The sequence below is a fragment of the Triturus cristatus genome, chromosome 4_1 (assembly GCF_964204655.1).
Source record: "Triturus cristatus chromosome 4_1, aTriCri1.1, whole genome shotgun sequence".
Classification (NCBI taxonomy): Eukaryota; Metazoa; Chordata; class Amphibia; order Caudata; family Salamandridae; genus Triturus; species Triturus cristatus.
This window is the reverse complement of record NC_140585.1, coordinates 1,156,808,605-1,156,822,694: the sequence shown is the minus strand read 5'-3', so window position 1 is coordinate 1,156,822,694 and position 14,090 is coordinate 1,156,808,605. Positions and strand designations below refer to the sequence as shown.

Below are 14,090 nucleotides of genomic sequence, written 5' to 3'. Positions count from 1 at the left end.
GCTGGCCTCAGCCTCCCCCTGCAGCTCAGGTTTCACTCTCCACAGCCCCCATTCAGTTGGCCTCAGCCTCCCTCTGTACCTCAGGTTTCACTCTCCTCAGCACCTGTTCAGTTGCCCTCAGCCTCCCTCTGTTCCTCAGGTTTCACTCTTCTCGGCCCCTGTTCAGCTGGCCTCAGCCTCCCTCTGCAGCTCAGGTTTCACCCTCCTCAGCCCCTGTTCAGCTAGCCTCAGCCTCCCTCTGTACCTCAGGTTTCACTCTCCTCAGCCCCTGTTCAGCTGGCCTCAGCCTCCCTATGCACCTCAGGTTACACTCTCCTAAGCCTCCCTCTATACCTCCGGTTTCACTCTCCTCAGCCCCTGTTTAGTTGGCCTCAGCCTCCCTCTGCACCTCACATTTTACTCTCCTCATCCCCTGTTCAGCTGGCCTCAGCCTCCCTCTGCACCTCAGGTTTCACTCTCCTCAGCCACTGTTCAGCTAGCCTCAGCCTCCCTCTGTACCTCATGTTTCACTCTCCTCGGCCCCTGTTTAGTTGGCCTCAGCCTCCCTCTGCACCTCACATTTTACTCTCCTCATCCCCTGTTCAGCTGGCCTCGGCCTCCCTCTGCACCTCAGGTTTCACTCTCCTCAGCCACTGTTCAGCTAGCCTCAGCCTCCCTCTGTACCTCAAGTTTCACTCTCCTCGGCCCCTGTTCAGTTGGCCTCAGCCTCCCTCTGCACCTCAGGTTCACTCTCCTAAGCCTCCCTCTATACCTCCGGTTTCACTCTCCTCAGCCCCTGTTCAGTTGGCCCCAGCCTCCCTCTGTACCCCACATTTCACTCTCCTCATCCGCTGTTCAGCTGGCCTCAGCTTCACTCTGTACCTCACATTTTAATCTCCTCATTCGCTGTTCAGCTGGCCTCAGCCTCTGTCTGTACCTCAGGTTTCGCTCTCCTGAGCTCCCTCTGTACCCCAGGTTCCACTCTCCTCAGCCCCTGTTCAGCTGGGCTGAACCTCACTCTGTATCTCAGATCTCACTCTCCTCTGCCTCTGTTCAGCTGGCCTCTGCAGCTCAGATTTCACTCCCCCTCAGCTGGCCTCAGCCTCCCGCTGCACCTCAGGTTTCACTCTCTTCAGCTGAGCTCAGCTGGCCTCAGCCTCCCTCTGTACCTCAGGTTTCACTCTCTTCAGCCCAGCTCAGCTGGCCTCAGCCTCCCTCTGTACCTCAGGTTTCACTCTCCTCTTCTTCCCTCTGTACCTCAGGTTTCGCTCTCCTCAGCCACTGTTTGGCTGGCCTCAGCCTCATTCTGTGCCTCAGGTTTCACTCTCCTCAGCCAACTCTGCACCTCAGGTTTCACTCTCCTCATCCCCTGTTCAGCTGGCCTCAGTCTCCCTCTGGGTCTCAGCCTCCCTCTGTACCTCAGCTCTGACTCTCCTCAGCCTCCCTCTACCGCTCAGGTTTCACTCTCTTCTGCCTCTGTTCGGCTGGCCTCAGCCTCCATATGCAGCTCAGGTTTCACTCTCCTCGGCCCCCGTTCAGTTGCCCTTAGCCTCCCTCTGTACCTCAGATTTCACTCTCCTCGGCCCCTGTTCAGCTGGCCTCAGCCTCCCTCTGTACCACAGGTTTCACTCTCCTCTGCCCCTGTTCAACTGGCCGCAGCCTCCCTCTGCAGCTCAGGTTTCACTCTCCTCTGCCCCTGTTCAGCTGGCCTCAGCCTCCCCCTGAAGCTCAGGTTTCACTCTCCACAGCCCCCATTCAGTTGGCCTCAGCCTCCCTCTGTACCTCAGGTTTCACTCTCCTCTGCCCCTGTTCAGTTGCCCTCAGCCTCCCTCTGTACCTCAGGGTTCACTCTTCTCGGCCCCTGTTCAGCTGGCCTTAGCCTCCCTCTGTACCTCAGATTTCACTCTCCTCAGCCTCTGTTCAGCTGGCCTCAGCCTTCCTCTGCACCTCAGGTTTCACTCTCCTCATCCCCTGTTCAGCTGGCCAGCCTCCCTCTGTGCCTCAGGTTTCCCTCTCCTTAGCCTCCCTCTGTACCTCAGGTTTCCCTCTCCTCATCCCTGTTCAGCTGGCCTCAGCCTCCCTCTGTACCTCAGGTTTCCCTCTCCTCATCCCCTGTTCAGCTGGCCTCAGCCTCCCTCTGCACCTCAGGTTTCACTCTCCTCATCCTCTGTTCGGCTGGCCCCAGCCTTACTCTGTACCTCAGATTTCCCTCACCTTAGCCCCTGTTCGGCTGGCCTCAGCCTCCCTCTGCAGCTCAGGTTTCACTCTCCTCAGCCCCTGTTCAACTGGCCACAGTCTTTCTCTGCAGCTCAGGTTTCACTCTCCTCAGCCCCTGTTCAGCTGGCCTTAGCCTCCCTCTGTACCTCACGTTTCACTCTCCTCAACGCCTGTTCAGCTGGCCTCAGCCTCCCCCTGCAGCTCAGGTTTCCCTCTCCACAGCCCCCATTCAGTTGGCCTCAGCCTCCCTCTGTACCTCAGGTTTCACTCTCCTCAGCACCTGTTCAGTTGCCCTCAGCCTCCCTCTGTTCCTCAGGTTTCACTCTTCTCGGCCCCTGTTCAGCTGGCCTCAGCCTCCCTCTGCAGCTCAGGTTTCACTCTCCTCGGCCCCTATTCAGCTGGCCTCAGCAGCTCAGGTTTCACTCTCCTCAGCTCCTGTTCGGCTGGCCTTAGCCTCCCTCCGTACCTCAGGTTTCACTCTCCTCGACTCCTGTTCAGCTGGCCTCAGCCTCCCTCTGCAGCTCAGGTTTCACTCTCCACAGCCCCCATTCAGTTGGCCTCAGCCTCCCTCTGCACCTCAGGTTTCACTCTCCACAGCCCCCATTCAGCTGGTCTTAGCCTCCCTCTGCAGCTCAGGTTTCACTCTTCTCGGCCCCTGTTCAGCTGGCCTCAGCCTCCATCTGCAGCTCAGATTTCACTCTCCTCTGCCACTGTTCATCTGGCCTCAGCCTCACTCTGCACCTCAGGTTTCACTCTCCTCAGCCCCTGTTCAGCTGGCCTTAGCCTCCCTCTGTACCTCAGATTTCACTCTCCTCAGCCTCTGTTCAGCTGGCCTCAGCCTCCCTCTGTGCCTCAGGTTTCCCTCTCCTTAGCCTCCCTCTGTACCTCAGGTTTCCCTCTCCTCTCCCCTGTTCAGCTTGCCTCAGCCTCTCTCTGTACCTCAGGTTTCACTCTCTCCATCACCTGTTCAGCTGGCCTCGGCCTCCCTCTGCACCTCAGGTTTCACTCTCCTCAGCCCCTGTTCAGCTGGCCTCAGCCTCCCTCTGCACCTCAGGTTTCACTCTCCTCATCCACTGTTCGGCTGGCCCCAACCTTACTCTGTACCTCAGATTTCACTCACCTTAGCCCCTGTTCGGCTGGCCTCAGCCTGTACCTCAAGTTTCACTCTCCTCTGCCCCTGTCAGCTGGCCTCAGCCTCCCTCTGCAGCTCAGGTTTCACTCTCCTCAGGCCCTGTTCAACTGGCCGCAGTCTTTCTCTGCAGCTCAGGTTTCACTCTCCTCAGCCCCTGTTCGGCTGGCCTTAGCCTCCCTCTGTACCTCACGTTTCCCTCTCCTCAACGCCTGTTCAGCTGGCCTCAGCCTCCCCCTGCAGCTCAGGTTTCACTCTCCACAGCCCCCATTCAGTTGGCCTCAGCCTCCCTCTGTACCTCAGGTTTCACTCTCCTCAGCACCTGTTCAGTTGCCCTCAGCCTCCCTCTGTTCCTCAGGTTTCACTCTTCTCGGCCCCTGTTCAGCTGGCCTCAGCCTCCCTCTGCAGCTCAGGTTTCACTCTCCTCAGCCCCTGTTCAGCTAGCCCAAGCCTCCCTCTGTACCTCAGGTTTCACTCTCCTCAGCCCCTGTTCAGCTGGCCTCAGCCTCCCTATGCACCTCAGGTTACACTCTCCTAAGCCTCCCTCTATACCTCCGGTTTCACTCTCCTCAGCCCCTGTTTAGTTGGCCTCAGCCTCCCTCTGCACCTCACATTTTACTCTCCTCATCCCCTGTCCAGCTGGCCTCGGCCTCCCTCTGCACCTCAGGTTTCACTCTCCTCAGCACCTGTTCAGTTGCCCTCAGCCTCCCTCTGTTCCTCAGGTTTCACTCTTCTCGGCCTCTGTTCAGCTGGACTCAGCCTCCTTCTGCAGCTCAGGTTTCACTCTCCTCAGCCACTGTTCAGCTAGCCTCAGCCTCCCTCTGTACCTTAGGTTTCACTCTCCTCTGCCCCTGTTCAGTTGGCCTCAGCCTCCCTCTGCCTCTCAGGTTCACTCTCCTAAGCCTCCCTCTATACCTCCGGTTTCACTCTCCTCAGCCCCTGTTCAGTTGGCCCCAGCCTCCCTCTGTACCCCACATTTCACTCTCCTCATCCACTGTTCAGCTGGCCTCAGCTTCACTCTGTACCTCACATTTGAATCTCCTCATTCCCTGTTCAGCTGGCCTCAGCCTCTCTCTGTACCTCAGGTTTCACTCTCCTGAGCCTCCCTCTGTACCCCAGGTTCCACTCTCCTCAGCCCCTGTTCAGCTGGGCTCAACCTCACTCTGTATCTCAGATCTCACTCTCCTCTGCCCCTGTTCAGCTGGCCTCTGCAGCTCAGATTTCACTCTCCTCAGTTGGCCCTTAGCCTCTCTCTGCACCTCAGGTTTCACTCTCTTTAGCCCAGCTCAGCTGGCCTCAGCCTCCCTCTGTACCTCAGGTTTCACTCTCCTCATCCTCCCTCTGTACCTCAGGTTTCACTTCCCTCGGCCCCTGTTCAGCTGACCTCAGCCTCCCTCTGTACCTCAAGTTTCGCTCTCCTCATCCTCCCTCTGTATCTCAGGTTTTGCTCTCCTCAGCCCCTGTTCATCTGGTATCAGCCTCCCTCTGTACCTCAGAAATCACTCACCTCATCCCCTGGTCAGCTGGGCTCAGCTTCCACCTACACCTAAGGTTTCACTTCGCTCGGCCCGTGTTCAACTGGCCGCAGTCTTTCTCTGCAGCTCAGGTTTCACTCTCCTCAGCCCCTGTTCAGCTGGCCTTAGCCTCCCTCTGTACCTCACGTTTCACTCTCCTCAACGCCTGTTCAGCTGGCCTCAGCCTCCCCCTGCAGCTCAGGTTTCACTCTCCACAGCCCCCATTCAGTTGGCCTCAGCCTCCCTCTGTACCTCAGGTTTCACTCTCCTCAGCACCTGTTCAGTTGCCCTCAGCCTCCCTCTGTTCCTCAGGTTTCACTCTTCTCGGCCCCTGTTCAGTTGGCCTCAGCCTCCCTCTGCAGCTCAGGTTTCACTATCCTCGGCCCCTATTCAGCTGGCCTCAGCAGCTCAAGTTTCACTCTCCTCAGCTCCTGTTCGGCTGGACATAGCCTCCCTCCGTACCTCAGGTTTCGCTCTCCTCGACTCCTGTTCAGCTGGCCTCAGCCTCCCTCTGCAGCTCAGGTTTCACTCTCCACAGCCCCCATTCAGTTGGCCTCAGCCTCCCTCTGTACCTCAGGTTTCACTCTCCTCAGCACCTGTTCAGTTGCCCTCAGCCTCCCTCTGCAGCTCAGGTTTCACTCTCCACAGCCCCCATTCAGCTGGTCTTAGCCTCCCTCTGCAGCTCAGGTTTCACTCTCCTCTGCCCCTGTTCAGCTGGCCTCAGCCTCCATCTGCAGCTCAGATTTCACTCTCCTCTGCCACTGTTCAGCTGGCCTCAGCCTCCCTCTGCACCTCAGGTTTCACTCTCCTCAGCCCCGTTCAGCTGGCCTTAGCCTCCCTCTGTACCTCAGGTTTCACTCTCCTCAGCCTCTGTTCAGCTGGCCTCAGCCTTCCTCTGCACCTCAGGTTTCACTCTCCTCATCCCCTGTTCAGCTGGCCTCAGCCTCCCTCTGTGCCTCAGGTTTCCCTCTCCTTAGCCTCCCTCTGTACCTCAGGTTTCCCTCTCCTCATCCCCTGTTCAGCTGGCCTCAGCCTCTCTCTGTACCTCAGGTTTCACTCTCTCCATTACCTGTTCATCTGGCCTCGGCCTCCCTCTGCACCTCAGGTTTCACTCTCCTCAGCCCCTGTTCAGCTGGCCTCAGCCTCCCTCTGCACCTCAGGTTTCACTCTCCTCATCCTCTGTTCGGCTGGCCCCAACCTTACTCTGTACCTCAGATTTCACTCACCTTAGCCCCTGTTCAGCTGGCCTCAGCCTGTACCTCAAGTTTCACTCTCCTCTGCCCCTGTTCAGCTGGCCTCAGCCTCCCTCTGCAGCTCAGGTTTCACTCTCCTCAGCCCCTGTTCAACTGGCCGCAGTCTTTCTCTGCAGCTCAGGTTTCACTCTCCTCAGCCCCTGTTTGGCTGGCCTTAGCCTCCCTCTGTACCTCACGTTTCACTCTCCTCAACGCCTGTTCAGCTGGCCTCAGCCTCCCCCTGCAGCTCAGGTTTCACTCTCCACAGCCCCCATTCAGTTGGCCTCAGCCTCCCTCTGTACCTCAGGTTTCACTCTCCTCAGCACCTGTTCAGTTGCCCTCAGCCTCCCTCTGTTCCTCAGGTTTCACTCTTCTCGGCCCCTGTTCAGCTGGCCTCAGCCTCCCTCTGCAGCTCAGGTTTCACCCTCCTCAGCCCCTGTTCAGCTAGCCTCAGCCTCCCTCTGTACCTCAGGTTTCACTCTCCTCAGCCCCTGTTCAGCTGGCCTCAGCCTCCCTATGCACCTCAGGTTACACTCTCCTAAGCCTCCCTCTATACCTCTGGTTTCACTCTCCTCAGCCCCTGTTTAGTTGGCCTCAGCCTCCCTCTGCACCTCACATTTTACTCTCCTCATCCCCTGTTCAGCTGGCCTCAGCCTCCCTCTGCACCTCAGGTTTCACTCTCCTCAGCCTCTGTTCAGCTGGACTCAGCCTCCTTCTGCAGCTCAGGTTTCACTCTCCTCAGCCACTGTTCAGCTAGCCTCAGCCTCCCTCTGTACCTCAGGTTTCACTCTCCTCGGCCCCTGTTTAGTTGGCCTCAGCCTCCCTCTGCACCTCACATTTTACTCTCCTCATCCCCTGTTCAGCTGGCCTCGGCCTCCCTCTGCACCTCAGGTTTCACTCTCCTCAGCCACTGTTCAGCTAGCCTCAGCCTCCCTCTGTACCTCAAGTTTCACTCTCCTCGGCCCCTGTTCAGTTGGCCTCAGCCTCCCTCTGCACCTCAGGTTCACTCTCCTAAGCCTCCCTCTATACCTCCGGTTTCACTCTCCTCAGCCCCTGTTCAGTTGGCCCCAGCCTCCCTCTGTACCCCACATTTCACTCTCCTCATCCGCTGTTCAGCTGGCCTCAGCTTCACTCTGTACCTCACATTTTAATCTCCTCATTCGCTGTTCAGCTGGCCTCAGCCTCTGTCTGTACCTCAGGTTTCGCTCTCCTGAGCTCCCTCTGTACCCCAGGTTCCACTCTCCTCAGCCCCTGTTCAGCTGGGCTGAACCTCACTCTGTATCTCAGATCTCACTCTCCTCTGCCCCTGTTCAGCTGGCCTCTGCAGCTCAGATTTCACTCCCCCTCAGCTGGCCTCAGCCTCCCTCTGCACCTCAGGTTTCACTCTCTTCAGCCCAGCTCAGCTGGCCTCAGCCTCCCTCTGTACCTCAGGTTTCACTCTCTTCAGCCCAGCTCAGCTGGCCTCAGCCTCCCTCTGTACCTCAGGTTTCACTCTCCTCTTCTTCCCTCTGTACCTCAGGTTTCGCTCTCCTCAGCCACTGTTTGGCTGGCCTCAGCCTCATTCTGTGCCTCAGGTTTCACTCTCCTCAGCCAACTCTGCACCTCAGGTTTCACTCTCCTCATCCCCTGTTCAGCTGGCCTCAGTCTCCCTCTGGGTCTCAGCCTCCCTCTGTACCTCAGCTCTGACTCTCCTCAGCCTCCCTCTATCGCTCAGGTTTCACTCTCTTCTGCCTCTGTTCGGCTGGCCTCAGCCTCCATATGCAGCTCAGGTTTCACTCTCCTCGGCCCCCGTTCAGTTGCCCTTAGCCTCCCTCTGTACCTCAGATTTCACTCTCCTCGGCCCCTGTTCAGCTGGCCTCAGCCTCCCTCTGTACCACAGGTTTCACTCTCCTCTGCCCCTGTTCAACTGGCCGCAGCCTCCCTCTGCAGCTCAGGTTTCACTCTCCTCTGCCCCTGTTCAGCTGGCCTCAGCCTCCCCCTGAAGCTCAGGTTTCACTCTCCACAGCCCCCATTCAGTTGGCCTCAGCCTCCCTCTGTACCTCAGGTTTCACTCTCCTCTGCCCCTGTTCAGTTGCCCTCAGCCTCCCTCTGTACCTCAGGGTTCACTCTTCTCGGCCCCTGTTCAGCTGGCCTCAGTCTCCCTCGGCAGCTCAGGTTTCACTCTCCTCGGACCCTGTTCAGCTGGCCTTAGCCTCCCTCTGTAGCTCAGGTTTCACTCTCCTCAGCCCCTGTTCGGCTGGCCTTAGCCTCCCTCTGTACCTCAGGTTTCACTCTCCTCGACGCCTGTTCAGCTGGCCTCAGCCTCCCTCTGCAGTTCAGGTTTCACTCTCCACAGCCCCCATTCAGCTCGTCTTAGCCTCCCTCTGTACCTCAGGTTTCACTCTCCTCTGCCTTTGTTCAGCTGGCCTCAGCCTCCTTCTGCAGCTCAGGTTTCACTCTCCTCGGCCCCTGTTCAGCTGGCCTCAGCCTCCATCTGCAGCTCAGATTTCACTCTCCTCTGCCACTGTTCAGCTGGCCTCAGCCTCCCTCTGCACCTCAGGCTTCACTCTCCTCAGCCCCTGTTCAGCTGGCCTTAGCCTCCCTCTGTACCTCAGGTTTCACTCTCCTCAGCCTCTGTTCAGCTGGCCTCAGCCTTCCTCTGCACCTCAAGTTTCACTCTCCTCATCCCCTGTTCAGCTGGCCTCAGCCTCCCTCTGTGCCTCAGGTTTCCCTCTCCTTAGCCTCCCTCTGTACCTCAGGTTTCCCTCTCCTCATCCCCTGTTCAGCTGGCCTCAGCCTCCTTCTGTACCTCAGGTTTCACTCTCCTCAGCCTCTGTTCAGCTGGACTCAGCCTCCTTCTGCAGCTCAGGTTTCACTCTCCTCAGCCACTGTTCAGCTAGCCTCAGCCTCCCTCTGTACCTCAGGTTTCACTCTCCTCGGCCCCTGTTTAGTTGGCCTCAGCCTCCCTCTGCACCTCACATTTTACTCTCCTCATCCCCTGTTCAGCTGGCCTCGGCCTCCCTCTGCACCTCAGGTTTCACTCTCCTCAGCCAGTGTTCAGCTAGCCTCAGCCTCCCTCTGTACCTCAGGTTTCACTCTCCTCGGCCCCTGTTCAGTTGGCCTCAGCCTCCCTCTGCACCTCAGGTTCACTCTCCTAAGCCTCCCTCTATACCTCCGGTTTCACTCTCCTCAGCCCCTGTTCAGTTGGCCCCAGCCCCCCTCTGTACCCCACATTTCACTCTCCTCATCCGCTGTTCAGCTGGCCTCAGCTTCACTCTGTACCTCACATTTTAATCTCCTCATTCCCTGTTCAGCTGGCCTCAGCCTCTGTCTGTACCTCAGGTTTCACTCTCCTGAGCTCCCTCTGTACCCCAGGTTCCACTCTCCTCAGCCCCTGTTCAGCTGGGCTCAACCTCACTCTGTATCTCAGATCTCACTCTCCTCTGCCCCTGTTCAGCTGGCCTCTGCAGCTCAGATTTCACTCCCCTCAGCTGGCGTCAGCCTCCCTCTGCACCTCAGGTTTCACTCTCTTCAGCCCAGCTCAGCTGGCCTCAGCCTCCCTCTGTACCTCAGGTTTCACTCTCTTCAGCCCAGCTCAGCTGGCCTCAGCCTCCCTCTGTACCTCAGGTTTCACTCTCCTCATCTTCCCTCTGTACCTCAGGTTTCGCTCTCCTCAGCCCCTGTTCATCTGGCCTCAGCCTCCCTCTGTACCTCAGAAAACACTCACCTCAGCCCCTGGTCAGGTGGGCTCAGCCTCCACCTACACTTATGGTTTCACTTCCCTCTGCCCCTGTTCAGCTGACCTCAGCCTCCCTCTGTACCTCAGGTTTCGCTCTCCTCATCCTCCCTCTGTATCTCAGGTTTCGCTCTCCTCAGCCCCTGTTCATCTGGCCTCAGCCTCCCTCTGTACCTCAGAAATCACTCACCTCAGCCCCCGGTCAGCTGGGCTCAGCTTCCACCTACACCTAAGGTTTCACTTCGCTCGGCCCCTGTTCAGCTGACCTCAGCCCCCCTATGTACCTCAGGTTTCACTCTCCTCAGCCACTGTTTGGCTGGCCTCAGCCTCATTCTGTGCCTCAGGTTTCACTCTCCTCAGCCAACTCTGCACCTCAGGTTTCACTCTCCTCATCCCCTGTTCAGCTGGCCTCAGTCTCCCTCTGGGTCTCAGCCTCCCTCTGTACCTCAGCTCTGACTCTCCTCAGCCTCCCTCTACCGCTCAGGTTTCACTCTCTTCTGCCTCTGTTCGGCTGGCCTCAGCCTCCATATGCAGCTCAGGTTTCACTCTCCTCGGCCCCCGTTCAGTTGCCCTTAGCCTCCCTCTGTACCTCAGATTTCACTCTCCTCGGCCCCTGTTCAGCTGGCCTCAGCCTCCCTCTGTACCTCAGGTTTCACTCTCCTCTGCCCCTGTTCAGCTGGCCTCAGCCTCCCCCTGAAGCTCAGGTTTCACTCTCCACAGCCCCCATTCAGTTGGCCTCAGCCTCCCTCTGTACCTCAGGTTTCACTCTCCTCTGCCCCTGTTCAGTTGCCCTCAGCCTCCCTCTGTACCTCAGGGTTCACTCTTCTCGGCCCCTGTTCAGCTGGCCTCAGCCTCCCTCTGCAGCTCAGGTTTCACTCTCCTCGGACCCTGTTCAGCTGGCCTTAGCCTCCCTCTGTAGCTCAGGTTTCACTCTCCTCAGCCCTGTTCGGCTGGCCTTAGCCTCCCTCTGTACCTCAGGTTTCACTCTCCTCGACGCCTGTTCAGCTGGCCTCAGCCTCCCTCTGCAGTTCAGGTTTCACTCTCCACAGCCCCCATTCAGTTGGCCTCAGCCTCCATCCGCACCTCAGGTTTCACTCTCCACAGCCCCCATTCAGCTGGTCTTAGCCTCCCTCTGTACCTCAGGTTTCACTCTCCTCAGCCTTTGTTCAGCTGGCCTCAGCCTCCTTCTGCAGCTCAGGTTTCACTCTCCTCGGCCCCTGTTCAGCTGGCCTCAGCCTCCATCTGCAGCTCAGATTTCACTCTCCTCTGCCACTGTTCAGCTGGCCTCAGCCTCCCTCTGCACCTCAGGCTTCACTCTCCTCAGCCCCTGTTCAGCTGGCCTTAGCCTCCCTCTGTACCTCAGGTTTCACTCTCCTCAGCCTCTGCTCAGCTGGCCTCAGCCTTCCTCTGCACCTCAAGTTTCACTCTCCTCATCCCCTGTTCAGCTGGCCTCAGCCTCCCTCTGTGCCTCAGGTTTCCCTCTCCTTAGCCTCCCTCTGTACCTCAGGTTTCCCTCTCCTCATCCCCTGTTCAGCTGGCCTCAGCCTCCTTCTGTACCTCAGGTTTCACTCTCTTCAGCCTCTGTTCGGCTGGCCTCAGCCTCCTTCTGCAGCTCAGGTTTTACTCTCCTCGGCCCCTGTTCAGCTGGTTTCAGCCTCCCTCTGTACCTCAGATTTCACTCTCCTCAGCCCCTGTTCAGCTGGCCTCAGTCTAACCCTGTACCTCAGGCTTCACTCTCCTCAGCCCCTGTTCAGCTGGCCTCAGCCTAACCCTGTACCTCAGGCTTCACTCTCCTCAGCCCCTGTTCAGCTGGCCTCAGCCTAACCCTGTACCTCAGGCTTCACTCTCCTCATCCCCTGTTCAGCTGGCCTAGCCTTCCTCTGTACCTCAGGTTTCACTCTCCTTGGCCCCAGTTCAGCTAGTCTCAACCTCCCTCTGTAACTCAGATTTCACTCTCTTCAGCCCCTGTTCAGCTGGTGTGTTGAGCCTCACCTGTACAACAGGTACGTCTGGAATTCCTCTGCCTTCTTCACCAAGTACTGCAGCTTCTCTGTGAGAGGAAGCAGCATCTCCTCCAGCGACATGGCCTGCTCGCCTTTGGCTTCAGGAGGCTGCAGTCCTTGGCATCTGGCTGATGGTTCTTCTGTGGCGGGAAGAGGATGTTTTTGGTCTGGACCTTCGGCACAGCTGGAAGTAGCGCTTCCCAATGCCCTAGGGGCGCTGTTGATGGGACCCTTGTTATTCACCATTGCCCCAGCCGTGAGAAAAGCTTCCTCGCTTTAGGCAGCATACATTCACCCTGTGAAGAGAAACAACAATTTGTTAAGTGTTACCACCCTTTCCCGTAAGCTCTTACTGGGCTACCCTACAATTATGTGCCTAAGGTGATGGTGCCCAGCAGTTATACAGGCTAAGAACTACCTGCTACATAAGGGTTGGATGTGATGTCTGCGTTTCATAAGCCATCAACAAACGGAATCCATCTCAGTGTTCGGAAGAGGGTCCTAATTCACATTAATACCTTGATGTGTACAACCAAGAGCCAGATGTATGACCATTTTTTTGTGGTCACAAAGCACTCAGCTTACCACCTATTTCAAGTAGGTGGTAAGCCACTCGCAAATGGGAAGGGTTCACCAGGGGACCCCTTCCCCCCTTTGAGAATGGATGCGAAAATGTTTTTTAGGAGCAGGCAGTGGTCCCACAGACCACAGCCTACTCTTAAACAAGCATTTGCAATGCAATAGGTGTCACATTTGTGAGAGTTTCAGCTATTGGCATTGTAAATGACAATGCCTTTTATTATTTATCTGTTTTGATAATTAACATATAAATAAAAGGCATTGTCATCTACAATGCCAATAGGTCAAACTCTTGTAAATGTGAAACCTATCACATTTCAAAGATGCGGCTACCATTGGCCTCGGGCTGCTTGGAAAGTGAAAGCGCGCATGGTGCACTGAATGTTGCAGGAAAGCATGTCATGCCTGCAGTAGGAGAAACTCATTGAAGAAAATAGTGCCTACAGACTAAAATAAGAAGTACCATGTAACAACCGAAGTAAAAGGGCCTGTCCTCGTGGGAGGTTACAAATGAAGACAAGGCGGTACTAAGGAAGGACTAACAAGCCTATTAACGAATAAGAAGCCAGCATTTACAAAGGACAATGACACAAGCCAATGACAAATAGGGGCGGACAGCGGGCAGGGCTTCAAGTCCATACTCCGATACAGCATGCGTCGCAGCACATGCGCAGCCCAGGCTCGACCTAAAAAGTAAACAGTACCCATCTAGTTGTTTTAGAAGCTAAAACTAACCAATTATACTGTCTCAACACAGATTCCATATTCAGCAGAAAACGAGACATGCAACCATCTGCAGCCCATTCTGGTCTAGCAAATGGATTACTTGGCTGGTGTTAGGCAACTGCCAATGATTTCCAAAGATCATACTGCTAAAACTGGCAACATTATACAACATAAAAAGTGCAAATGCGCCCAGACAAAGAGAAAATCAGTTTGGACTTTGAAGAATTATCTCCTCTAACCAGATAATATTTAATTACACAAGATGGAACGTTGCTTCTCTCTACAGTCATCTTGACAAGATCTTTAACCCCCAGTTCATGAATTTCTGGCCTCTTATCCGAAGGCTGGTTAAAGTTATACCCATTTTACAAATCTCGGTTCATTAAGCGTGTGCTGGCATTCTGTCTTCCCCCTATTTTGATTCAACACAAGAGGGGGGACGAGGAGCTAATTGGAAAAGGTCCTGTACCAGAGCTCCCAAGTTAAATGCGACAGCAATGTAGGATGGTAACAGTTCCTATAGGGAAGGGAAGAAGAATAAACAGCCAGGTAGGCTGTAGGGAAGTGTAAGGTGTCTCCAGATAGGTTAGAGTGTGCCAAGAAAGGGTAAGGATACTCCTATGTGGGTCTCAAGGTGCCCTCACACACCCGTGCGGGTATATAGCATCATCATCGGGCTGGTGCTCCTCGTGGGGGTGGCGCTGCAGTCCCTCATGGGCCTGTTTTACGGGGCTCTTTAGTGGAGATCTTTTAGGAGTTTTCCGTATTTGTGCATGGGGGTGTGTGGGTCAAAGAGGTGATGGTGAGTGAAATATAAAAAGAGCCCAAGGACACTGACAATTTATTGAGGATGTCCTTAGAGTCTGGTTAAAATATATCACGGGGATGGAGAAGCAAAGTCTGTTGCCTATGTGAGAGGGGAAATTGAACAAATACGATCCCTCTTCTCTCACCCGTGTAGTGAATATGTGTAGATATATCATGGGGTCAACATGT

General features: G+C 56.1%; 1 protein-coding gene across 1 annotated transcript in view; it reads right to left on the bottom strand.

The window, feature by feature from the left end:
* The window catches only part of C4_1H19orf67 (chromosome 4_1 C19orf67 homolog), a 110,763-nt gene extending 98,728 nt beyond the window's left edge, over nt 1-12,035 (bottom strand). The window contains exon 1 of the mRNA XM_085651222.1: nt 11,779-12,035. Coding sequence (XP_085507348.1) covers nt 11,779-12,035 — 257 coding nt within the window. The remainder of the gene's footprint in view (nt 1-11,778) is intronic.
* Nucleotides 12,036-14,090: the final 2,055 nt, after the last annotated feature.